The sequence below is a fragment of the Nomascus leucogenys genome, chromosome 8 (genome assembly GCF_006542625.1).
Source record: "Nomascus leucogenys isolate Asia chromosome 8, Asia_NLE_v1, whole genome shotgun sequence".
NCBI classification, from domain to species: domain Eukaryota; kingdom Metazoa; phylum Chordata; class Mammalia; order Primates; family Hylobatidae; genus Nomascus; species Nomascus leucogenys.
Genome location: NC_044388.1, coordinates 35,701,213 through 35,726,527, shown reverse-complemented (window position 1 = coordinate 35,726,527; position 25,315 = coordinate 35,701,213). Strand labels below are relative to the sequence as shown.

Here is a 25,315-nt window from a genome sequence, read left to right as displayed (position 1 = left end):
GTCTTTTTATGTTGTTAATGAAAATTCCAGTACTTAGTTATTTTGTGTCTTAGAGATACAGTTGTCATTGTACAGATGTCCAATAATGTCATTTTAAATACAACTGCTTTCTCTTTCTCTACCTTTAGTTTACTTGTCACCTTGTTACACCAATAGTAGAGAGTATAGTTTTATACATGATACTCTTAACCAGTGCAGGCTTGATGTAAGCCGTGATCTGCAGTCGTTTTGGCAGTTTGGGGATACAAAACTGGTTCACAATGAGGAACTGGAAAAAAATTTTACTGCTAAGAGGTAAGTTACTATGATCTAAATGTGTTTGAGATTTTGTTGTGTTTCTTACTATGGAGTGTTATGCTAATTCATTTCTACCATTTGAGATTTAGTAAGTTATTACTAAGAAAACCCAGATTATTTTTTGTTACATTCTCATAGTCTTTTGTAACATTGAAAGCCAAGTGTGAGATTTGATTAGTTTTATGTATTAATGTAGTGAGATTTCAGACACCTCCTTCCAATTTTTTAACCTTGATAAATTTTTCAGAAACATGCATCAGCACCTTTATTAAGCAGCCAATTTGTAGATCCCTCACACCTCCTAGATAATGTAAAACTGCAGTCGAAGTAATCAAAAAGTAACTTCTTTTTACTCTTGAACCCAGCCCTTAAGAGATTGGGTTGATGTTTTAATTTGGGAGGATTGTAGCCAGCTGTTTTCCAGTTATTCCACTAGACCTGTTCTTTCTATGTTGATGCCATTTCTCACACATAATTTTTAAAGTACTTCTCCAGCTTTTTTGGAAGGCATATTATTGTCATTTTGATAAGAGTAAGAGCATATGCAAAGTTTTCATTGTAAGCATTTTTAATTATAGGTATAAATTTTGTGTAAGCACAATTTAGCATTCCTATATTTTCTTCTAACTTGTCTCCTTTAACTTAAAACCTAACTAGAGCTTGATAGACCCACATGTGGAACTCGTTTTGGAATGTTTTGGCTTGTTTATTTTAGAATTGATTCCTCTTGATTCAGACATGCTGCCACACTTGGTGTCTGTTTGGAGATTTGGAATTAATGGGAATGACAGAATTTGTTGTGGTATATTGCCTTTCCTCTAAAAAACACAGCTTTGTAGGTAAAAAGGACTGGGTATATCCTATGACTTCCAAGCTGAAAAACACTTTGATCAAAAATGAATTCCTGACACTGTTCTTTGGTTTTGCTTATTTTGGACATTAAAATTTTTGTCCTTTCAAACAAGTTATTTCTCCCTGTTAGTGTTACAGAAAAGTTAGAACAAGTACCCAGTGATAGGGCCTGTTAAAACATCGTAAATGACCAACATGTATAGGATTTATTGTTTTCTTAGCTATTTGCCCAATTAGACAAAAACTCGTTTGTTTCCCATAGTTACTTATACTCATTTTATGGTACTTACTACAATATATTGATTCGTGTCTCATTCTCCTAGTATATTTTGAGTTGTATCTTGTTTTTGTGTTCAAAGTGCAAAACTGAGTCTGGCAACACAAGCCAGTTTGAATGGGTTTCTGTACTTGAAGTCAACGATAACCCAACTGGAACTGAATTTGGTACTGGGAAAGGGGTACTTGTAGGTAAGAGATTCTAAAATATGGATTTACTTCAAGGGAAGAGGGCAGTGAGGGACCCCCACCCCTCCAGTATTCCCAAATGGGAGGTTGGTGATAATCTGTACCTTGGGGCACAGATCCTGTGTTTCATGAGGCTGTAGTTTTTGAGAAAATTTCTACCAAACACTCAGCATATTAGAGTGCCTTGACCATTTCCCATTTAGACCCAAGAAACATGATTTTCTCATCATAGAAAATTCAGATTCAGTAAAAAAGAATCACTCTGTTTGTGGCCTAGTTTCACAGTTCAGCTTTGCAAGATTAGCTTGAAATAGGTAATTAATCCTTCCAAAGTTAGGGTGAATATGGGTTTAAAAGGAATGAGATTTAACAGGGGATAAAGATGTGGTAAAGCACAAATCTGTTGCATTAAATCTTTCCCAAATAACTCCTTTTAAATATTTTCTGCCTAGTAAGTGGAACTACTTAAGTTTATACAGTAAAGATACATGTTGCTTATTGACAGGAATATGTTGTGAGAAATGCATCATTGGGCAATTTTGTCATTGTGTAAACATCACAGAGTGGACTTACACAAACCTAGATGGTGTAGCCTACTTATACACCTCAGCTATATGGTATACCTGTTACTACTGTAGACATTATAAACACTGTACACTTAGGCTATGCTAAATGTATTTTTTAATTTTCTCAATAATAAACCTTAGCTTACTGTAATATTTTTACTTTATAAACTTCAAAAGTGTAACTTCTTGACCCTTTTGTAATAACATTTAGCTTAAAACACAAATAGTTGTGCAACTGTACAAAATATTTTATCTTTATATACTTTTTTCTGTTTTTTGATTTTTTTAACTTTTAGAACTCATTATTTAAAAACTTAAGACACAAACACACACATGAGCCTAAACCTGCACAGAGTCAGGATCATCAATATCATTGAGTTCCACCTCCACATCTGTCCCACTGGAAGGTCTTCAGGTGCAGTAACATGCATGGAGCTGTCATCTTCTATGATAACAGTGCCTTCTTCAGGAATACTTCCTGAAGGACTAGCCTGAGGCTGTCTTACAATTAATTTATTTTAATAAGGAGAGATAATATACTCTAATAAAAAGTATAGTATACTAAATACATAAACCAACAACATAGTCATTTATTATTAACAAGTATTGTGTACTGTACATAATCATACATGCTATACTTTTATATGACTGGCAGCGCACCACCATCACCACAGACATGAAAGTAATGCATTACACTATGACATTGTGAGACCTAAGATATCACTAGGCAATAGGAATTTTTCAGCCCCATTATAATCTTATGGGACCACCATTGTATTTTTGGTTTGTCGTTAACAAAAGTGTCTACTATGGCACATGACTGTATTTTAAATGCAATCTGGGGGTAGAAATTGATAGTTTCAAGTTGAAATTCACTATATGAAGTTCATTATAGATTGAGGGCGTTGGATGATGGGAAGGTCCCAGAGGCTTGTTGCCAAGAGACAGACATTCTTACTCTCACCCATTGTCTGAACAAGATCTCCTGCTATGGTTACTAGCCTTTGGAATTTTGAGAGCAAGGAATCCCAGCTACTTCTTTACAGAAGGATATACTTGTGCTAAGGACAGGTCAATACTGACAATTGTTAGCATTCTTTACTTTTTAGAATTTAATTTATTTTTTCCTCCACCATTGTATTTTGGGTTTAGATAATTTAAACCTAGCCATAAGTCACCTAAAGGAACATTGGTTATTTAGATCTATATCCAGATCTATTGGAAATGAAGGCATTTCATCCATGTGATCATCATGGATCTGGAGTTGTATGTAGTAATTCAATGAGACTTTGGGTTGTTCCTTCATTGTGAGGTGGATTGAAAGTGCTTTTGTGAATGAGCATTTTTGAAAGTATATGTGTTAGAAGAAGGGTATGTATGAAAAAGGATAGCCAAATGAGTAGACTGCAGTTTTCCTAACAGTTCTAGATCATCTTTTATAATTAGCCTAACCATTTTTTGTCCAATTCCACTTGCTTCATGAGTTTATTGATGTACAAGCCTAGTCGTTATTTTTAAATAAACATAGCATGAGACTTGCTTGGAAATCCTGGGGAGGTGAAGTCTGTTTCTCTTCTGGTGGCTGTGAGCAAGGAAGCCTCGTTGCTACCAGCTTTCTTCTTGCGACCATGATGGGAGCTGGATGTGGATAAAGATAAAGCTGTGCACAGCAGAGGAAGAGTTGTGGGGAAAAACAAATTCCTCATATCATTGAGGGGCCAAGTTCAGAATCTGCGTGTGGTAAGCAGCATAATGCTCCCCCAAAGATGTCCACATCCTGCTCCCCAGAACCTGTGAATATATCACCTTACATGGCAGAAAGGACTTTGCAGGTGTGATTGAGGTTACAGACCTGGAGATGAGTGATTATCCGAGGTGATCTTAGTGGGCCCAGTTTAATCACAGGAGCTTTTAATAACAGAAGAGGGAGGCAGAAGAATGGATCAGAGAGCAGAGATGAAAGAAAAAAGAGATATGAGGGGGACTCAGCTTGCCTTTTCTGGCTTTGAAGATGAAAAAAGGAGATTATGAGCCAAGGATTGTGGGTAACTTCTAAAAGCTGGGAAATGTCCTTGCTGGTAATTCAATTCTGCCAACCTGGAAAGAGATCCTCCCCTAGAACCTCAGAACGGAACACAATCCAGACAGATGACACCTTGATTTTAGCCCAGTGAGTCATGTCTGACTTATCTACATAACTAAAATAATAAATTTATGCTTTTTAATCCATTAAGTTTGTGAGAATTTGTTATAACAGCAAAGGAAACAAAGTCTTATATCTGGAGCTGGGTGGTATTAGCACATTTCTTAAATATTGCGGAATCCCAATTTCTCTTAGCTGTCAGCGTTTTGGTTCTTATATTGCACTTTGGACCAGCTGGATACTGAGTTCTGATCACTAGCAATCTGATGGATTTGAAAATTATTAAGTTATCTTTAAAGATCTCCAAAGAAATAGTTTTATTTTCTTTATTATAAAAAAATACTTACTTGAATACTTTTAATCTCTACTTTAGGCAACCCCCACCCCATAGCTAAATACCTTGTATGAACTTGTGTTTCCACTTAAACTTAGAGATAAAATACTTCCCAGAGTTTTATTTATTGAACAAAAAATTACCTACTATATGTAGGTTGTCTCGGAACCTATTCTAAATGATGTAATTAACTATGATATAGGCATTCCATCCAAACCACTTATACTTTGTTGTAGTTAGCTTAAATGAGACAGCATGGTAGCACAGAGTAAATTAAGAGTTCCTGGTCTACAAAAAGATATCCAAGATTCCAGTTCTAGTTCATCCACTCAGCTTCTCTATCATATGAGTTTTCTCATCTGTCTTTTACATTTGTTTACTTAATATTTAATAAAATATTAGTTAAAAAGTAATGACCAAAATTAAAAACCCACAAGCAAAAGTATAACTACAAATTCTAATACTTGAGTGTTGTGTTGATTTTGAGCTTTCCACCCCGGAGCTTAAAGTACATGCAGGGTTCAGAGTTGACAGACTTTGACATCTATCCCTCATTAGTACTGCTGCAGAAAAACATGGGGAAACATTTCTAGAAAATTATTCTTTTATGTGTTTTTAAAATTTAAGATAATATAAATATTATTTTAGCACAGATTCTGATGCTTATTAATGTCTTTTGGTAAAAGAGTACTTTGTATATGCTAGTTCTTCAGATTCTTACCCAGTTATGTTATCAAGCAGGTGAAGCTCCCTGCCTGATGCACTAGAAGTCAATACTATGATACCGGGTTTTTGAGAAAAGAAAAGCTTTTATTGCAAGTAGACTCACAAGGAGACAGGAGGTCAAGCTCAAATCTGTCTCCCCAAGCTAGCTTTAAAGCAGTAGTTTTATTAGAAATGGTTTGGGGGTGGATCCTAGGATCTTTAGGTGATCGTTAGAAGGAAAGGGAGGTGTAGAAAGTCCTTGGGCATGCACAGTTGTCTCTTTATGCTTCCTGATGGGTCCCATGTGCAAATTTGTTAGTATAAAACACACGGTGTTAGTATAAAACACACGGTGGAAATTCAGGCTGTGATGTCAGCAAGCTCATTGTGTATAAACTTCATTTGGCCAAAATGGTTCTAAATGATTTCAGCTGGTCTTGTTACAAGTGGAGGGAGTTTGAGTATTTCAGTAAGTTTTCTTATATGTCATCCTGCAAGCTTAAGAATTTCTGCCAGTCAGTGGTTTCTTTAATTCCTGGGGGCACAGTTTCAGTTACATGTTACTGTGTACAGAAAAGAGTCTTTAGGCTCGTTTTTACCTATTGTTTCTGAAATGGAAGTCTTGAGTCTCAGAGTTTCTGTCATTTAAAATCGTGATTTAGATCCTGTCGTCTGAATAAATTTGGAAAGCCAACCTTCTATGCAATTTTTAGAGCCAGAAATAGATCAAAAACTAACTTTTTTATAGGTCTTTTTTTTACTAACATATTTAGGCCCTTTTTTTTTCAAATATAATTCTGAAGACATACTGAAAAATAAAAAGTATTAGTAGTATAATTACCAATACAAAACTCCAGGGAATATTTTCTACTTCAATTTACGAGGATTTTGTGGCCCTGGATTAGATTTTTATTGTTAGATTTGTTTCATTCCACTGAAACCCTTATGATGATATAGTAGTTAGGAAGAAGACCAGGTTAAAAAAAAAAAAGAATTTAGCCCAAAATATCCCTGGTGCCACTGTAGAAAAACCCTGCTGTAGGGTTTACATTATACATCTTTAATTTATTCTGTGTACCTTCAAATGTTACTTTTATGTATAGTGTAAGAATCTTACACAGTGATCTTAGTGGTTCACGGAATCTACTGATGTCAAGTTGAAATCAAGAGCAGGAAATGCCAAAAGTTAAGACTGACATTTCCAGGAAATAGAAGTGATCATTATCTAATCAGTCTTGCTTTTGTGGTTCTGCCTACTGTTAATGATGAGCCATTCTTTTTTTTTTTTTTGAGACGGAGTCTCGCTCTGTCGCCCAGGCTGGAGTGCAGTGGCGCAATCTCGGCTCACTGCAAGCTCCGCCTCCCGGGTTCACGCCATTCTCCTGCCTCAGCCTCTCCCAGTAGCTGGGACTACAGGTGCCTGCCACCACGCCCGGCTAATTTTTCTTTTTGTATTTTTAGTAGAGACGGGGTTTCACCGTGGTCTCGATCTCCTGACCTCGTGATCCGCCCGCCTCAGCCTCCCAAAGTGCTGGGATTACAAGCGTGAGCCACCGCGCCCGGCAATGATGAGCCATTCTTGAAAATAAGTATTAATATACTTATGTGCATGGTATACTTTAAACACATTCTATAAGTGGTGTTCCAGGAAATAAATCTCGGAAGCATGTGGTTCTCAAGAACAATTTTCCTTTTGTGGTATATACATTCCTTTGCTAGGTTCTGTAGATTCTCCATTGCAGATAATCATTTGGACCCTAGTGTCTGAACCACTCTATTTTACCACCTGGTGTGGCAATTTCTGCTGCCACTACTCCTGAGCAAGCCATATAGAATATCTAATCTTCCAATTTTAGGGAAGGGATATATATTTTATATGTTTAAATGGGTTTTGTAATGGAAGTAGTAGAATTGGGGGTTATCTATACTTCAGATTATAATCTTTCTGAGGTTGATTCCTAATTTTCTTTACCTAAGATTAGATCCTGTAATCAAATATTAGCTTGTTTCTCCCAGCTGTTACCTAAATCCCTGAAGAATGGAGAATGTCCCTAATAATTGACTATATTTGTGCACGTGTGTGTGTTTTTGTGTCTATAGATGTGTAGAGATACATAGATATAGACAAGATATTTTGTTTAGAAAATGCATGTTTTTCCCTCCATAACACAATTAACAAAAATGTGAGCTCTGGAACCTGACAGACAAGAATTGGCGTGTATAATTCCAACTCTGTCATTTTCCTACTTCGGCAAGATTTAACTTTCTGAACCTCATTTTCCTCATTTTAAAATTGTCGATAGCAACAAAATAAACTATAAAAACTTCTTGGGAAGTTGAGAATGAAATGAGAAGACGCATGTAATGCTTAAGACTTTGTACTGGTTACATTAGCAGCATTTAAGAAATGTTAGCCCCTGTTATTTTAGACCAGGGATGATGATAATGTTCACAAATCTTGGCTAAGTAATCCTGAATTTGTTCCTAAGATGATTTTCAACCTAATTTATCATCACAGTGTAGTAATACCTCTGAATATCACTACTTCTCTTGCTTTCTAACTGTGGTCAGTGGAAATGTGTACCTTCTTGAATATTTTGTTGACGTTTATCTTTAACTGTATACGTTGTTTGTTTTACTTTAGGTCAGAGATGCGTGAAAGTGGAAGACATTGCAGAGAACTTGAAGAACATTTCTGCTTTTTAGCACTTCCCCAGAGTGATGTAGCCCAGATATGTCAGAATGGAATAAGTACCAGAGCATCTACACTGAAGATACTAGGAAATCCTCTGTTTGGAATTTATATGTTTAGACATGTTGATATTGCCTTGAATTATTCTCATAGTCGAAGCATTACTGTAGAAAGTATTTTAATTTTTAAGGTAGGTATCATAAAGCAAATATTAAGTATATGGACAGTTTGCTTTAAATTGACCTGAACATATTATCCTTTCGATATAAATTGTTAGTGTTTTTAAACTGCAGTCTATTAAATAATAATTATATTTATTATTTTTGTCATCGTTATTCAAATTTTTCTCCTTTCCTCTTTACCTGGGTGTGCAACACAAAGCAAAAAAAAAAAAGGCAAAGGCAGCCTTCATCTTTGTCTTCCCAATATATATATATTTTTCTGTTCTAATTGACCCACCCTTCTTTTACTCTTTTGTTTCTATCGTAAGTACTATAGTGTTTTACATACCCTCCTCTAAAGCATTATATTATAATAATTTTGGTTTAAGCTAGTTATTTTTAAACTCCTGCAGTTTATTTTAGTTAATAGTATTGTATCAATGTTAAATTCTTAATTTTGGTGATTTTGCTATGGTTATGTAAGATGTTAACGTTTAGAAAAACTGGGCACAGGGTATATGGGACCTTTGAACTATTTTGTGCATGCATGTGTGTGTGTGTGTGTGTGTGTGTGTGTGTGTGTCAAAGCCTTGTTTATAGAAGAAAATAGCCACCATGTAAATGTCCAGCAATAGTGTATTATGAATGTATCATATATTATGTCTCTGGAATAAGAAGTATCCTTTGCAGTTAGATTTATGGAGAATTTTTAAAGATATGGGAAAATGCTTATGCAATCATGTTTAACTTTTTAAATTTTTAAAAATGAGATATCAAGATGATATAAAATTTGCTTAGTTGTTATGAGTGACAATCTTTGGATCATGACAATATAGTTTTCTGTACTTTCTAGTTTTCCAAATTAGCGTTTTCCAAATATCCAGTGGTAAGTGTTCCTTTGCTTCCCTTCCCCTTCCCCTTTCTCCTTTCCCCTTTCTCCCTTTTTCTCCTTTGTCCCTTTTTGTCCTTTTTTCTCCCTTTCTCCTTCCATTTTCCTTTCCTTTTTTTGTGACAGTCTCACTCTGTCACCCAGGCTGGAGTTCAGTGGTGCAAGCTCAGAGTGCAGCATTTGTAACTGTTGTAAATGAGATTGCTTTCCTGATTTCCTTTTCAGATCAATAACTATTATCATATAGAAATAGTACTGATGAGTGTTTGTTGATTTTGTATCCTGCAACTTTACTGAATTTATCAGTTCTAAGAGGGTTTTTTTAATGACACTAGGTTTTCCTAAATATAAGATCATGTCATCTACAAACAAGGATAATTTGACTTCTTCCTTTCCCATTTTGATGCACCTTATTTCTTTCACTTACCTGATTGCTCTGGCTAGTACTTCTAGAACTATATTGAATAGAAATGGTAAAAGTGAGCATCCTTGTCTTCAAGATCCTTGTAAAAAGGCTTTCAATTTTTCCCCATTCAGTATGATATTAGCTGTGGGTTTGTCATATATGAGTTTTATTGTTTTGAGATATATTCCTTCTATACCCAATTTGTTGAGACTTTTTGTGAAGGAATGTTCAGTTTTATTGCTTTTTCAGCATCTAATGAAATGATAATATGGTTTTTGTCCTTGATTTTCTTGATGTGATTTATCACATTTATTCATTTGCATAAGTTGAACCATCCTTGCATCCCTGGTATGAATCCCACTTGATCATGATGAATGATATTTTTAATATGCTGTTGAATTCAGTTTGCTAATATTTTGTTGAGGATTTTTACATCTCTGTTCATCAGGGGTATTGGTCCATAGCTTCTTTTGTTGTCTTTGGTTTTGGTATCAAGGTAATACTGGCCTTGTGGAATGAGTTTGGAAGTATCTCCTCCCCTTCAATTTTTTTGAGTAGTTTCATTAGAATTGGCTTTATTCTTTAATGTTGGTTAGAATTTAGTGGTGAAGCCATCAGGACTTGGGCTTTTCTTTGTCTGAAGATTGTATTACTGTTTTGATCTTGTCACTCATTATCTGTTCAAGTTTTCTGTTTCTTCATGGTTCAGTCTCAATAGGTTGGATGTCCAGGAATGTATCTATTTCTTTTGGGTTTTCCAATTTATTGCTGTATAGTTATCATACTAGTCTCTAACAATGCTTTGTATTTCTGTGGTTTCAGTTATAATGTTTCCTTTTAGTTTCTGATTTTATTTATTTGGGTCTTCTGTCTTATTTTCTTAGTCTAAGTAACAGTTTGTATATTTTGTTTACTTTTTTTAAAAAATAATTTTTTGTTTTGATGATCTTTTTGTTTTTAGTTTTAATTTTATTTCTTCTCTGATCTTTATTATGTATTTCCTCCTTCTAATTCTGGGTTTGGTTTGCTCTCACTTTTCTAGTTCTTTGAGGTGCTAATAGAATTTTGTCCGTTTACAATGTTGTTATTGGTAGGTAAGAACTTACTACTGCCATTTTGTTACTTGTTTTCTAGTTGTTTTGTAACTCTTTCTTCCTGTCTTCCTTTGTGGTTGATTTTCTCTGGTAGTATGTTTTAATTCATTGCTTTTTATTTTTAATATTTCTGCTTTTTGGTTACCCTAAGGCTTACAAAACACATTTTGTAGTTATAACAAGTTATTTAAAACTGATACAGTTTAATTGCAAAGAAAAAAACCTATACACATCAATCTCCTTTTCTTCCCACATTTTGAATTTTTGATAATCACAATTTGTATTATATATATTGCTTGTCTCTTAAAAATTGTGGTTAAGTTTTTTCATTTTGTCTTCTTAAAAAAGATGGTTTGTACACCATGGTTACAGTATCATATTAGCATCCTTTTGGTTTTGAACAACTCCCTTTAGTATCTCTTGTAGGACAGGTCTGGTAACAATAAATTCTTTCAGCTTTTCTGGTCTGGGAAATTATCCCTCCTATTTCTTCTTCATTTCTGAAGGATAGTTTGCTGGCTACAATAAAAACTTTTTTCTTTTCTTTTTTTTTTTTCTTTTTTTCCCTAAGGACATAGCTTCAAACTCCCAGGCTCTAGCGATCCTCCTACCTATTTTTTAGATGTTTATATATATATGTCTTTCATCAGATTTGGGAAGTTTTCAGCCTTCATTTCTTCAAATGTTCTGTCTGCCCTTTTTCTCTCTCTCCTTCTCAGACTCCCACAGCATATATGTTCTTATGCTTGACAGTGCCCCACAGGTCCCTTAGGCTCTGTTCACTTTTTTTTTTTTAGTCTTTTTTCTCTCTGTTCCTCAGCCTCAATAATTTTCGTTTTCCAATCATTAAGATCACTTATTCTCTCCTTCGCCTGCTCATATCTGCCTTTGAACCCCTCTAGAGAGCTTTTCGTTTTAGTTACTGTACTTTTCAGCTATTGGATTTCTTTTTGGTTTTTAAGTTTTCTCTTTATTGATATTTCCGTTTTGTTCATACATTGTTTTTTACTGTCTCCACATACTTAGCTCTTTGAGCATCTTTAAGACAGTTGTTTTAAAGTCTTTGTCTAGTAGATCAGCCATCAGGTCTTTTTCAGGGACAATTTCTGGTTTTTTTTTCCTTTGAATGGGCTATAATTTTCTGTTTCTTTACATGCCTGGTGATATTTTTTGTTGAAAACTGAACATTTCATCTAATAATGTGGTAACTCTGGAAATCATCTCCTCCCAGGGTTTGGTTGTGGTTTTGTGTTTCTGTTTTTTGATTGTTGTAGGCTGTCTCTGTGCCAAGGATCAACCTGCAGTATAAACTTCTCAGCCTTTTCTGAGCCTGCACCTTTCCCTCTGTGTGCTGATTTTCTAATTTCTCCTGTATCTGTACTTCTCCTGTATCTGAAGGGGAAAAAGACACTGGCTTTTTAATCCCCTGGGTGTCATTTCAGCCAGGCAAGGAGGGGCTTGCAACAATGGTATTGATGCAGCAATGCCTGCCATTTCTGGTTGCCCCTCTGTTATTAATAGAAACAGCACTCAGTGATGAGAATACATATACCATATGTTTATTATTGCCCACTCTGGCCCACAAAAATTGTGGCCAGGAACACATGTACAAGCTGCTCCAGGAACACTGTACAGCTGCCTGTCATGGGGCATCAAGGGTGGCTGCCACTGTGCTAAGAACTGAAATTGACTGAAATTAACCATAATACAGGTTGAGCATCCCTAATCCAAAAATTTGAAATCTGAAATCCTCCAAAATTTGACATTTTCTGAGTGCCAACATTACACTCAAAGGAAATACTAATTGGAGCATTTAGGGTTTCAGATTTCCTTATTAGGGATGATCAACTGGTAAGTATAATACAAATATTCTGAAATTCGAAAAAATTCAAAATCTGAAACACTTCTGGTTTTAAGCATTTTGGATAAGGGATACTCAACCTGTATGCTATTCAGGTGTTCCCCTGGAAGTTGCAAGCCTTCAGTAGGCTCCAGAGTTCCAAAATAGTTACACCAGACAGATTTTGCCAGTGCAGTTATTGTCTAGGTGGGGAGACAGAATTCTGGTACCTCCTACTCCACCACCTTCCCAGTTGACCTCTGAACTATTTTTACAACTTTTCTGAAATTCTAAAAGCTATTCAAAATCTTAAAAATAAGTCTCATAGCAGAATCGCAGGCATCCACAGATAAATTGGTTAAGATTTATTCTGGTCGTTTTTCTTGGAGAAATAAGCGTAAAGAGAAATCTAAGGGGGGAAGAAAAGAAAAAGATTTACTCTGGTTAAGCTTTGCCAGGACTATTAAAATCACAGTTGGTATCCTGATTTGCATGAAAACAGCTTGGGATTGTGTGTATATCTACAGAAAATGAATGGTTCATGTGGCATAACTCCTTACAATTTTTTTTACCTCAAATATCAAATTAAGCATAATTTACTTTTATATTAAAAAGTAATAGATAAGGATTTTAGAAAATTTGGAATGTAGTAAAAAGTCCAAAAAGCCCAGCAGTAACCACAGGGTTTTTTGTGTATGTGTATTAGTCATCTATTCATGTATATAGACATGCAGGTATAATTGTAATTAAAGTATGTTGTTGCTTTGTATATTACTTGCTTTTTTCACTGATTATATTATAAAATAAACATTTTCCAAGCCCTTAAATATTGTTTTGTAATATCCTTTTGAGGAGCTGCATAGTATTACACTGTAGACCTGCCATATTTGCCCAGCAAATTCTGTAATGTTAGGATATAAGTTATTTGGTTTTTAGTTTACTTTGTTTTTACACTCTTAAATACTACATAGATTGTCCTTTTAGGTACATTTTACACACACGAATGATTCTTTGCTGAGAATTAATTGGTTTATTCCTAGGTGTCAAATTAGAAATCAAAAGTATGTACATTTTTACATCTTTTGATTGTGTAATGTTCAACTGTCCTGAGAAAGGTTGCACTAATTGACATTTCCATCCACAGTGTGTAAGAATGCCTGTTATCTCACAGCCTTAGTAAGCCTATATATTATACTGAACTTAAAAAAAAACTTTTGCCAGTCTAATATGTGGTAGTTTCTCATTATCGGTTTAGTTTTTTTCTTCATTATGATTATTCCTGAGTTTTAAGTTTCTGTTGAATGTATTTACTGACTGTATTTAGTGAATTATTTATATTCCTTGACAGTTTTGGGGTTTTTTTTCCCCTTTTCTGTGTTGACTTGTGAGCATTATCTATTGACTAAAGCATATTTTAAGAGCCAGGCTTCTTCCTGTATAATGTTTTATCATTTCACGTTTTTAATTTTTTAGTAAACTTTTTAGCTTGGAATAATGTTAGATTTATAGAAAAGTCACAAAGAGTAAAGAGGGCTGTTATATATAATGCACCCAGCTTCTTCTGATGTTACCATTTTACATAAATATGGCACGATTGTCAAAAGTAAGACACTAACATTGTCACACCATTAACTAAATTACAGACTTTATTTGGCTTTTGCTAATTTTTCTACTCATGTTTGTTTGGGTTCCAGGATCTAGTTCAGAATACCACTTTATTCTTAGTATTGTTTTGATTGTTGAATGAACGTACTAACCTTTAAAATACTGTCATTTATGTTCATGGTTTTAGTTTTTAAATCAGTTGTTGTTTATGGGCAGAAACTTTATAATATTATGTTGTGAAGTTTATATGTTTTTGTTTCATTTTATTGGCACATATTCTTAGAAAACACTTGTCACTTTGAGATTGAATAAATATTGGCCTATGTTTCTTTCTACAGTATTTTCATTGTGTTTTTAATACTTAAATATTTAACATGTTAAGAAAAGAATTTAATTTTTTCTGTTGTCCCACATCATTAATTGAATAATCACTTCATTTCAAACAGTATCTTTAATATAATATACTGTATTTTTAGTATTTTTAATACATGTTTGAGCTTCCTCCAGGCTTTTTCTTTCATTCTGTTTTTCATTTTGGTCTTTTCTCTGCTTTTTCTTGTGGCAGTACCATCCTTTTTAAAAATGTTTTTACATCTGGAATTGCAAGTCACTTGTCCCGTTCCATCATTGTCAATTGCTAACCCAGACTTTAAAAAAAAATTTCTGAGCTATTCTTGTTTGTCTTCCAAGTACATTTTAAAATTAAACCCCATTTTTAAAAGTAGATTCTTGGCTGGGCGCGGTGGCTCACGCCTGTAATCCCAGTGCTTTTTGGCAGCCGAGGTGGGCAGATCACCTGAGGTCAGGAGTTCGAGCCCAGCCTGGCCAACATGGCAAAACCCCATCTCTACTAAAAATACAAAAATTAGCCGGGCATGGTGGCACATGCCTGTAATCCCAGCCATTCAGGAGACTGAGGCAGGAGAATTGTGGAACCCAAGAGGCGGAGGCTGCAGTGAACCAAAATCACACCACTGCACTCCAGCCTGGGTGACAGAGACCCTCTCAAAAAAAAAAAGTAGATTATCTGAAATTTTAATTGGAATTACTGTAATCTTAGAGTTTAATTTGGGGGAGAATTGACATAATTGCCATGTTGAGTCATCCCATTCCATCTAGAAAATGGATTATCTTTCCATTCATATTTCTACTTCTTAAAAAAAAAAAAAAAATCAGGGCCTGGCACGGTGGCTCATGCCTATAATCCCAGTGCTTTGGGAGGCCAAGGCAGGAGAATTGCTTGACCCAGGAGTTCAAGACCAGCCTGGGCAACATGGTGAAACCTGGTCCCTACAAAAATTAGCAGGGCATGGTGGTGCATACCTGTAGTCCCAGCTACTCAGTGGAGCTGAGGTAGGAGGATCGCTTGAGCCTGAGAGGTCGAGGCTGCAACTCCAGCGTGCACTGAACAGAGCGAGACCCTGTCTCAGAAAAACAAAACAATGTTATTTAGCCTTTTATGTTTGAAATGTGACCATTTAGAAATGTTTTGGTATATTTTTACGTACTTTTTTTTGTGGCTTTTTTTTTTAGGTTCTCTTTGGAAAAGTGAAGAAAATCCAACCTTCTGTGGATAAAAATAAAGTTTCTTTGGATCCTTCTCCTAACTTTGATTGCCATATGTCAAGAAATGCACCTTCTTTGAAAGATACCATTGAACTGCAAGCCTACAGTTCAGCAGTATGTTAATGGTTCATTTGATTTCTTGAAAAGTACATGTTTCACATTTTGTTTTAAGACGTAAATTCCCAAAATGTTAAATGAAAATCTCTTAATTCATTCAATATAATATCTTAAGCAAACAGCGAAAGCTATTTTAATATTTGTTGTATGGAATATTAGTGAAGAAGTTTGAAAATTTACATTTAACTGTGTTCAAAGTACAGTGGCTTCTTTTATTTAGATATTATATAGATTAATTACTGACTTTCAAAATATATCAACTTCTCTTTTAAACAAGGCTGCACAGCAGGGTGACCATACTTAATAATAATGCATTATTTCAGAATTGCTGAGAGTAAATTTCCAGTGTCTCACCATAAGAAGTGATGGGTGGGGTGATGGACATGTTAATTACCTTGATTTAATTACTCCTCATTGTATACATATATCAAAACACCACATTGTGCCCCATAAATATATATAGTTAAGATTTATCAATCATAAATAATATTAATTGTAAAAAGCAAGGCTATTTTGAAACAAGATTTTGATCTTTTGATCTTCTATACTTTGCAAAAGTAGGAAAAAGAAAAGGCTTATGTATTAGTCATCAGATGAAACAGTAATCTGTCATATTTCACTTACTCTGTGGACCTTTAATTTTATACAGAATATTAAATTATATATGGATTGTATATAATCATATTATGATTAAATGAAGATAAATCTTCTCAATGAAAGTATATCCATGCACCCACATGTAAAACATATTACCTATTGTTATTTTCCTAACTTTTTCTACCAAATAAAATACAATAGTTGAGATTGTATGCAAAACATTTAGCTTTTAATGAAAAAATATTTTTTATTTAAAAACGAATTGTGCCTTTTTCTGCAGACATTAGTAGCCTATCAAAAAAAAATTGTGGGGGAGAAAAAGGAATCCTGTACATCTTCAAAAACATTAGGGTTAAACAAGGCAGCTGGAAAAGTTTATATGGAAGTAGATAAATAATATGCAATTATATTGATTTTTTTTAAATATGAGCTTATTCAAGTCTGATTGCCAAAATTAATCAGCATGAACCTGTTTTCTTCTTCGTCTTTCAGGTATACTTCTATGAATACAGTGTCCTTTCAAAGCCTGTAGATAAACCTAGGCAATGTCTTCCATATGCTGTAGTAACAGTAAAATTTCTTGGTTCAAAAGTAGATAATGGACGCCTTATGACATCTTTGAGATTCCTCTCAACAGAATTTCCTAAGAGAGCTGGTAAGATACACATATGATTGTACTTGATTAGCATTTGTGCTGGTCTTAAAATTTCTTAGTATTATTTGCTGGCTGGGCACAATGGTTCACACCTGTAATCCCAGCACTTTGGGAGGCGGAAGTGGGCGGATTACTTGAGGCCAGCCTGGCCAACATGGCAAAACCCCGTCTCTAGTAAAAATACAAAAATTAGCCAGGTGTGGTGTCGTGTGCCTGTAATCCCAGCCACACAGGTGGCTGAGGAAGGAGAATCACTTGAACCCAGGAGGTGGAGGTTGCAGTGAGCCAGGATCGCACCACTGTGCCCAGCCTAGGTGACAGAGGGGAGACCTTGTTGAAAAAAAAAAAAAGAAAAAGATAAAAAAAGTAGTGAATCTCCAAGTAAAATAGTTGTTTTTTACCTGTTTTACATTTTATAGATCTAGAATCATACTGCAGGTATTTTTCTCAGTATTAGGTTTGTGTGATTCTTCACTATTGATAATGTGTAATTGTAGTTTGTTCATTTTCATGGATGAATGGATGGAGAGAGTATTCCATTGTGTAGACACACTGTACACTATCCTAGTGACGATATTTGGGCACTTTCCAGTCTTCTTATTCCAAACATTGCTATTTTAAATATTCATAAAAGTGTCTCATTGCATATGTGCAAGAATTTTTCCATAGAATATGTATTTACAACAGGAATGTTCAACTTAAAGACAACATCAAATGGTTTTCCAAAGTGGTTTGCATTAGATTACATAATCACTCTGCATTCTTGCCAACACATACTATGCTTTTTTTTAAGTTTTGTTTCTGCCAGTCAGACTTTTTCAGTGTTTTTGCTACACTAGTAGGTATAGCATTTAATTGCTTTTGTATTTTGCTTTTCCTCAAATGCTAAGTAAGTTAGGTTCTTTTTTGATAGGTGTATTAGCCATTAGTTTTCCACTTTTCTGAAATTCCTGGTCGCATCTTTCATCTACTTTTTCTAATTGAGCTAATTTTTATTTCATTATTGATTTGTAGGAATTCTTTTACATATTGGGTATTGGCTCTTGGGTCAGTTGTATGTGTTGCGAGTGTCTTCTCTGAGTTTGTGTCGTCGTATTCTCATTTTTATCAAATGTTTTTTGATGAACAGGGGTTCTTAATGTCAGATATGTCTTTTTAAGTACTGCTACATGTGTCTTTCATAAGAATACTTTTCCTAGGACATGAAAATATTTTTCTATGTTTTTTTCAAACTTTATGGGTATGTTTTCCCATTTTTGTTTTATCTACCTGGAAATGACTTTGGCGTGCGATAGGATTCTTTTAAAGTCCCAATTTATTTTAGTTTACATATGCTAACCCAGTTGTCTCAGTACAGTTTATTGGAGAATCCATTTTCCCCACTGATGTATACTGCAGTACCACCTCTGTAATATATCAGTTGGCTGCAGGTGCTGCAGAGATCTCTTACTGGACTCTCTGTTCATCTCTTTGCCTATCCTTTTGCCATGAGCATCTTGCCTTAATTATTGTAACTTCATTAAAAATACTAATACCTGACTTCGTATGAGAGAGAAAAAATACTAATACCTATATAACTCATCCTTCATCTTTTTAAAAATAATTTTTTGTTTTTGGTCCTTTGCTGTTAATAGAAATTTTAGAATCAGCTTATCAAGGTCTGTCGACAAATCTATCAGAATTTTCATTGAGATTGATGGAATCTATATATTAATTTGTGGAAAATTGTCTTCTTTATTGAGTTTTCTAATCTATTAACATTGTATTTCTCCCATGTCAGTTATCTGTAATGTATTTCAATTTTATAATTTTCTCCATAACATCTTACATGTCTTTTATTTTTAAACATTTGATATTTTATGCTATTTTAAATGATAGCTATTTTGTTTTATTTTCTATTGTTGGTGTATGTCAATTCAGTTGATTTAAAAGTGTAAGATTCAGTAGCTTTTAGTATATTCACAAATATGTGCAATCATCACCACAGTTTTAAAATTTAAGGTATTTTGTTTTGTTTTGTTTTTGAGACAGGGTCTCACCCTGTCACCCAGTCTGGAATGCTGTGGCACAACTTGGCTCACTGCAGCCTCTGCCTCCCAAGCTCAAGCAATCCTCCTGTCTCCACCTTCAATTGCTAGGACTACAAGTGCGCACCACCACACCTGGCTAATTTTGTATTTTTTTGTAGAGACAGGGTTTCACCATGTTGCCCAGGCTGGTCTTGAACTCCTAAGCTCAAGTGATCCACCTGCCTCAGCCTCCAAAGTGCTGGGATTACAGTCGTGAGCCACCGAACCCTGCCGAAGCTCACATTTTAAAGAAACTTTGTGCCGGGCACCATGGCTTACGCCTGTAATCCCAGCACTTTGGGCGGCCGAGGCAGGTGGATTACCTGAGGTCAGGAGTTCGAGACCAGCCTGGCCAACATGGTGAAACCCTGTCTCTACTAAAAATACAAAACTTAGCTGGGCGTGGTGCCAGGCGCCTATAATCCCAGCTACTCGGGAGGCTGAGGCAGGAGAATCGCTTGAACCCGGGGGTCGGAGGATGCAGTGAGCCGAGATGGCACCACTTCACTCCAGCCTGGGCGAAAGAGCAAAACTCTGTCTCAAAAAAAAAAAAAAAAAAAGAAACTTTGTGCCCTTTAAAAGCTATTATATCCCTGACCCCCAGTCCTAAGCAACTACTAATGTACTTATTTGCCTAATCTGGGCATTTCATTTAAGTAAAATCATAATTTTTGGACTTTTTTGTGCCTGATTTCTTTCACTTAACAATGTTCTCCCGGTTTGTCCGTGTTGTAGCATGTATCAGTACTTTATTTCTTTTTATGCAATACCATTTCATTGTATAGATACACCATATTGTATTTATCAGTTGGTCAACATTTGGGTTGTTTCCATCTTTTGACAATTACAAATTCTGCTATGAATGTTTGCATACAAGTTTTTACATGGATATGTGTTCTCATTGCTCTTGAGTACAATATATCTAAGAGTGGAATTGCTGGGTTATATGAGTACAATATATCTAAGAGTGGAATTGCTGGGTTATATGAAGACTCTGTAGTAACTGACCAAGGAACTGCCAGACTATTTTCCAAAGTGGCTGCACCATTTACATTCACATCAGCAGTGTCTGAGAGTTAGAATTTCTTCATATCCTTGTCATAACTTATTTGACTTTTTGATTATAGCCATCCTAGTGGGTGTGAAGTATAGTTTTCAGAATATGAGTTTTGCACTTCTTTTGTTAAGCTTATTTCTAAGTATTTAATTCTTTGGTGCATCATAAATGGAATTCTTTATTTTATTAGTATATTGTTCATTCCAAATGTATAGAAATATAATTGACTTTTGTGTAATGATAGTGTATCCTGCAGCCTTGCTGAACTCATTATTCTAATAGATTTTTTTAGTGGTCTTTGGGATTTTCTATATATAAGATCATGTCATCTGTGAATGGAGATAATTTTACTTTTTTCTTTCCAGTCTTTTTTTGCGTAATTGCCCTGGCTTAGTACCTCCAGTAGGAGAAGTGGCAAGAGCAGACATCTTTGTCTGTATTCCTGAATTTAGGGGGAAGGCATCCACTTTTTTAGCAGGAAGTATGATGTCAGTTGTAGGAGTTTTATAGAAGCTCTTTATCATGTTGAGGAAATTTGCTTCTGTTTCTGGTTTATTGAGAGTTTTTAGACTATTGGATTTTCTCAATTGTTTTTTCTTTGTTGAGATGGTTGTGACTTTTTTTGTTGTTGTTTTTATTGATATAATGTATTACATTAATTGATTTTAGATGTTAACATTGCATTCCTTGTATCCCATTTGGTCATGTGGTGTATAATTCATTTTATATGTTCCTGGAATCAGTTTGCTGCAATTTTATTGGGGATTTTTGTGTTCATATTTATAAGAGATACTGGTCTGTCGATTTTTTTGTGATGTCTTTGTCTGGTTTTGGTGGTAGGTTAATATTGTTCCACAGGATGAGTTGGGAAGTATTCTATTCTCTCCTCTTTTATTTTTTGGAATAATATATGAAGAATTGGTATTATTTCTTCTTTAAACATTTGGTAGACGTCACTAAGGAAGCCATCTGGGGATGGGTTTTTCCTTGTGGGTAGTATTCAATTACTAATTCAGTTTCTTCACTTGTTGTAGGTCTTTCTTATTTTCTGTTTCTTCTTATGTCATGTTCAGTACTTTCTGTTTTTGTTGGAAGTTGTTCATTTCAGTTATGTAATTTATTGGCATACATTTGCTTATAGTATTCCTTTAATAGTCTTTTTATTTCTGTTAGTAGTAATGTCCCCTCTTTCATTTCTGAATCTACTAGTTTGAGTCTTCTCCTTTTTTTTTTTTTTTTTTTTTTTGGTCAGGTTAAAAAGGTTTATCAATTTTGTTTTGTTTTGTTTTTCAAAGAACTAATTTTGGTTTTATTCTTTTTGGTATTATTCTATTCTCTATTTCATTAATTTCCTCTATTTTCTTCTGTTTGCTTTAGATTTAGTTTGCTATTTCACGTGTGTGTGTGTCTTAAGGTGGAAGGTTAGGTTTTGATTTCAAATATTTCTTCTTTGTTAATATAGGTCTTTATAGCTATAAATTTCTAGAAACAACTACTTTAGCTGTGTCCCATGACATATGTTATGTTGTAATTTTCATTTATCTCAAATTTATTTTCTAAATTCCTTTTGATTTATTCTTTAATTCATTGGTTTTTTCAGACCATGTTTTTTATGTATTTGCAAATTTCCAAAATTTTTTTGTTACTGATCTCTATTTCATTCCATTGTAGTTGGAAAACAGTTTGTATTATCTTTTTCCTTTAAGTTTATTGAGGTTTGTTGTATAACCTAGCATATAGTCTTTCCTGGAGAATGATCCATGTGCAACTGAAAAGAATATACAGTAGTCCTCCAGTATCTGTCAGGGAGGATTGGTTCCAGGATGTTCTATGGATACCAAAATTTGTGGATGCTCAAATTCCTTATACAGATTGGCTCAAAATTTGCATATAACCTACACACATCCTCCCATATACTTTAAATTATCTCTATATTACTTATAATACCAATACCACATTTGTGCTATGTAAATAGTTGTTATACTGTGTTTTTTATTTGTATCATTTTTTATTGTTATATTGTTATTTTGTTGTGTTTTTTATTTTAATTTTTCACCCATGATTGGTTGAATCCATGGATTCGGAACCCACCAATACATAGGGCCAACTGTATTATATTCTGCTGTTGCCAGGCCGGGTATTCCATAGGCTGTTAGGTCTACTTGTTTTATAGTTTGTTCAAGTGTTCTGTTTCCTTGATGATTTTCTACCTAGGTTGTTCTGTCCACATTTCCCCTCAACCAGAAGGCTTATATTAGAGACAACAGATAGGGACCTTTTCCCACTTCTGCTGCAGTCCATCCGCAATGTATTATAGCTTATTACTTTAATCAAAGGATGATGCCTTTCAGGGTGATTAACTTTAGAGAAAACCTCTATTATGCGCACAGTCATAGCCACATGTGTTGGCTGTCAACAATACTCATCTCCCTCTAGAGTACACCAGACTACACTATCTAATACAGTAGCCACTAGTCACATGTGGCTTTTTAAATTTAAATTAATTAAAATTAAATAAAATTATAAATTCAATTTATCAGTCACACCAGGCACATTTCAATGCTCAGTAACCACATGTGGCTAGTAGCTACCATAGATAACATTTCTATCATCACTGAATGTATGGTACTAATAACTATTTGGTAGTGTACTTTATTGATTGTAATCTGGTTTTGTTAGTTTCCGTATTGCATTGCAGATGTTGGATTTATTGGGGGATTTTTCTTACTACTTTTTTATTTTAATTTTTTTTATTTCTATAGGTTTTTAGGGAAACAGGTGGTATTTGGTTACATGAGTAAGTTCTTTAGTGGTGATTTGTGAGATTTTGGTGCACCCAAGATGTTGGATTTGTTCTGCAATTTTTAATTGTCATTTGATGAGAATGCCAACAAAAAAGGGAATAAAGTAAAAATGCCGTTATCAACTTTAAAGAGATAGCATAATATAGAGATTAAGATTCTATTGTTTATAGGCTGTGATTCTGGGCAAATTGTTCTTAATTTCACTTCCTCATCAATAAAATGGAAATGTTATTAAGATTAAATTAATGTGGCCAGGCATGGTGGCTCACACTTGTAATCCCAGCACTTTGGGAGGCCGAGGTGGGTGGATCACGAGGTCAGGAGATTGAGACCACAGTGAAACCCTGTCTCTACTAAAAACCCAAAAAGTTAGCTGGGCGTGGTGGCGGGCGCCTGTAGTCCCAGCTACTCAGGGAGGCTGAGGCAGGAGAATGGCGTGAACCCAGGAGGCGGAGCTTGTAGTGAGCCAAGATCGCGCCACTGCACTCCAGCCTGGGCGACAGAGACCCTGTCTCAAAAAAAAAAAAAGATTAAATTAATGTACATCAGGCACTTAAAACAGGACCTGGCATCCATGTTAAGTATTTTATAAGTTTTTGTTAACATTATGCATATGTTAAAATGCATTTGTCATACATTTGTAAAAGTGAGATTATTAAACTTAAGCAGTTAGGGTTTTTTTGCTTGTTTGTTTTGAGATGGGGTCTTGCTCTGTCTCCCAGGCTGGAGTGCAGTGGTGCCATCTCGGCTCACTGCAACTTCTGCCTCCTGGGTTTAAGCAGTCCTCCCGCCTCAGCCTCCCAAGTAGGGACTACAGGCAATGGGACTACAGGCAACGTGCCACCATGCCTAATTTTTGTATTTTTAGCAGAGACAGGGTTTCACCATGTTGGCCAGGCTGGTCTCGAACGCCTGACCTCAGGAGATTCACCCGGTCTAAACTTAAGTAATCAGGTTTCTTTTCCCACATTGGTATATATTAATCCATCTTTTTTATTTCTCTTTCCTTGAGACAGAGTCTTGTTCTCTTGCCCAGGCTGGAGTGCAGTGGTGTGATCTCAGCTCACTGCACCCTCCACCTCACGGGTTCAAGTGATTCTCCTGCCTCAGCCTCCTGAGTACCTGGGACTACAGGCACACACCACCACGTCCAGCTAGTTCTTTGTATTTTTAGTAGAGACAGTGTTTCACCATGTTGGCCAGGCTGGTCTCAAACTCCCGACCTCAAGTGATCTGCCCACCTCGGCCTCCCAAACTGCTGGGATTACAGGCGTGAGCCACCTTGCCCGGCCATATTAATCCATCTTAATCTTTGTAATAGCTACATAACATTCTGTCTTCTAGGACATTTGTTACAACGTATGCTCATTGTAATTTTACCATTTTTGATATGTCATTCATTTAGCCAGTCTCATAGTGATGTATAGTTAGGTTTCTAGCTCTTAACTCTCTTGGGCTATTTTACTGAAAATCCTTGTCCATAGAACTTTGGGTATTTATACAAGTTTATCAGAGTAGTAAATGAGTAAGAATGGGTTTGCTTTGAATGATTACATATAACATATCGATGAATACTGTCAGCTTGTTTTCCAGGAAATTTGTACCAATTTATACTTCCATAAACCATATTAAAAAGTGCTTACATTTGTATAATATTAATCATTCTTTCAAATTTTTGCCAGTTTAAAAAGTTTTTTTTTAATAGATCTTATTGTTTAGTGGGGTTGGGGCATCTTTTTGTGTTTGTTGACAATTTTACCTATTTTTTCCTTTATTGTTATCATGCATTTTGACCTATTAAAATAATTAATTTATATGTAATTGACATGTTTTACTTTTATGTTTTCTGATTTTCAGTCATGCTTTAAAAGTACTTTCCTATGCCAAGATTATAAAAACATCCATTCATGTTTTTTTCTAGTACTTTTATGGAGTTTTTTAAATAGCAAATTTTATTTTGGTATAGGTGTAGGAATCTACATTTCCATTTTCTTCTCCATTATACTCCTTACTCTAAAGAACTACATCTCTTCATATGTGGTCATATTTCCACGATAGCTTACTGTAAGTAGTAAAATCACAAATGGTAGTAGAATTTAGAAATCTTCAACATAGCTCTCTTACTGTGAAAAAGAACCTTATGGTACTCGTCGGTGACATGATAACTTCATATATTTTATAGATGTCACAAGCAATTTCTCATCATTAATTCCTGTGTTAGTAAAGGTATTTTTAGGGTGTTACTTAGCTATGAATGTTTGGTGAACATTTATGAGAAATTATTATTTACTTGTTAAATATGCATTTTGTAAATTCATTATTACATGAGGTTTCTTAGGAAATTTTAGAAATAATTTTTGTAAATTATTTTAAAAGTCTGCTTTTATTTTTCAGGTTTTTG

General features: G+C 34.9%; 1 protein-coding gene across 2 annotated transcripts in view; it reads left to right on the top strand.

The window, feature by feature from the left end:
• Positions 1–25,315, top strand: part of TEX15 (testis expressed 15, meiosis and synapsis associated) — an 87,368-nt gene that overhangs the window by 43,156 nt on the left and 18,897 nt on the right. For both annotated transcript variants that reach the window (XM_030816446.1, XM_003269545.2), the window contains 4 exons: positions 129–294; positions 8,007–8,244; positions 15,583–15,729; positions 16,822–16,984. In XM_030816446.1, the coding sequence (XP_030672306.1) occupies positions 129–294; positions 8,007–8,244; positions 15,583–15,729; positions 16,822–16,984 (714 nt within the window). The remainder of the gene's footprint in view (positions 1–128; positions 295–8,006; positions 8,245–15,582; positions 15,730–16,821; positions 16,985–25,315) is intronic.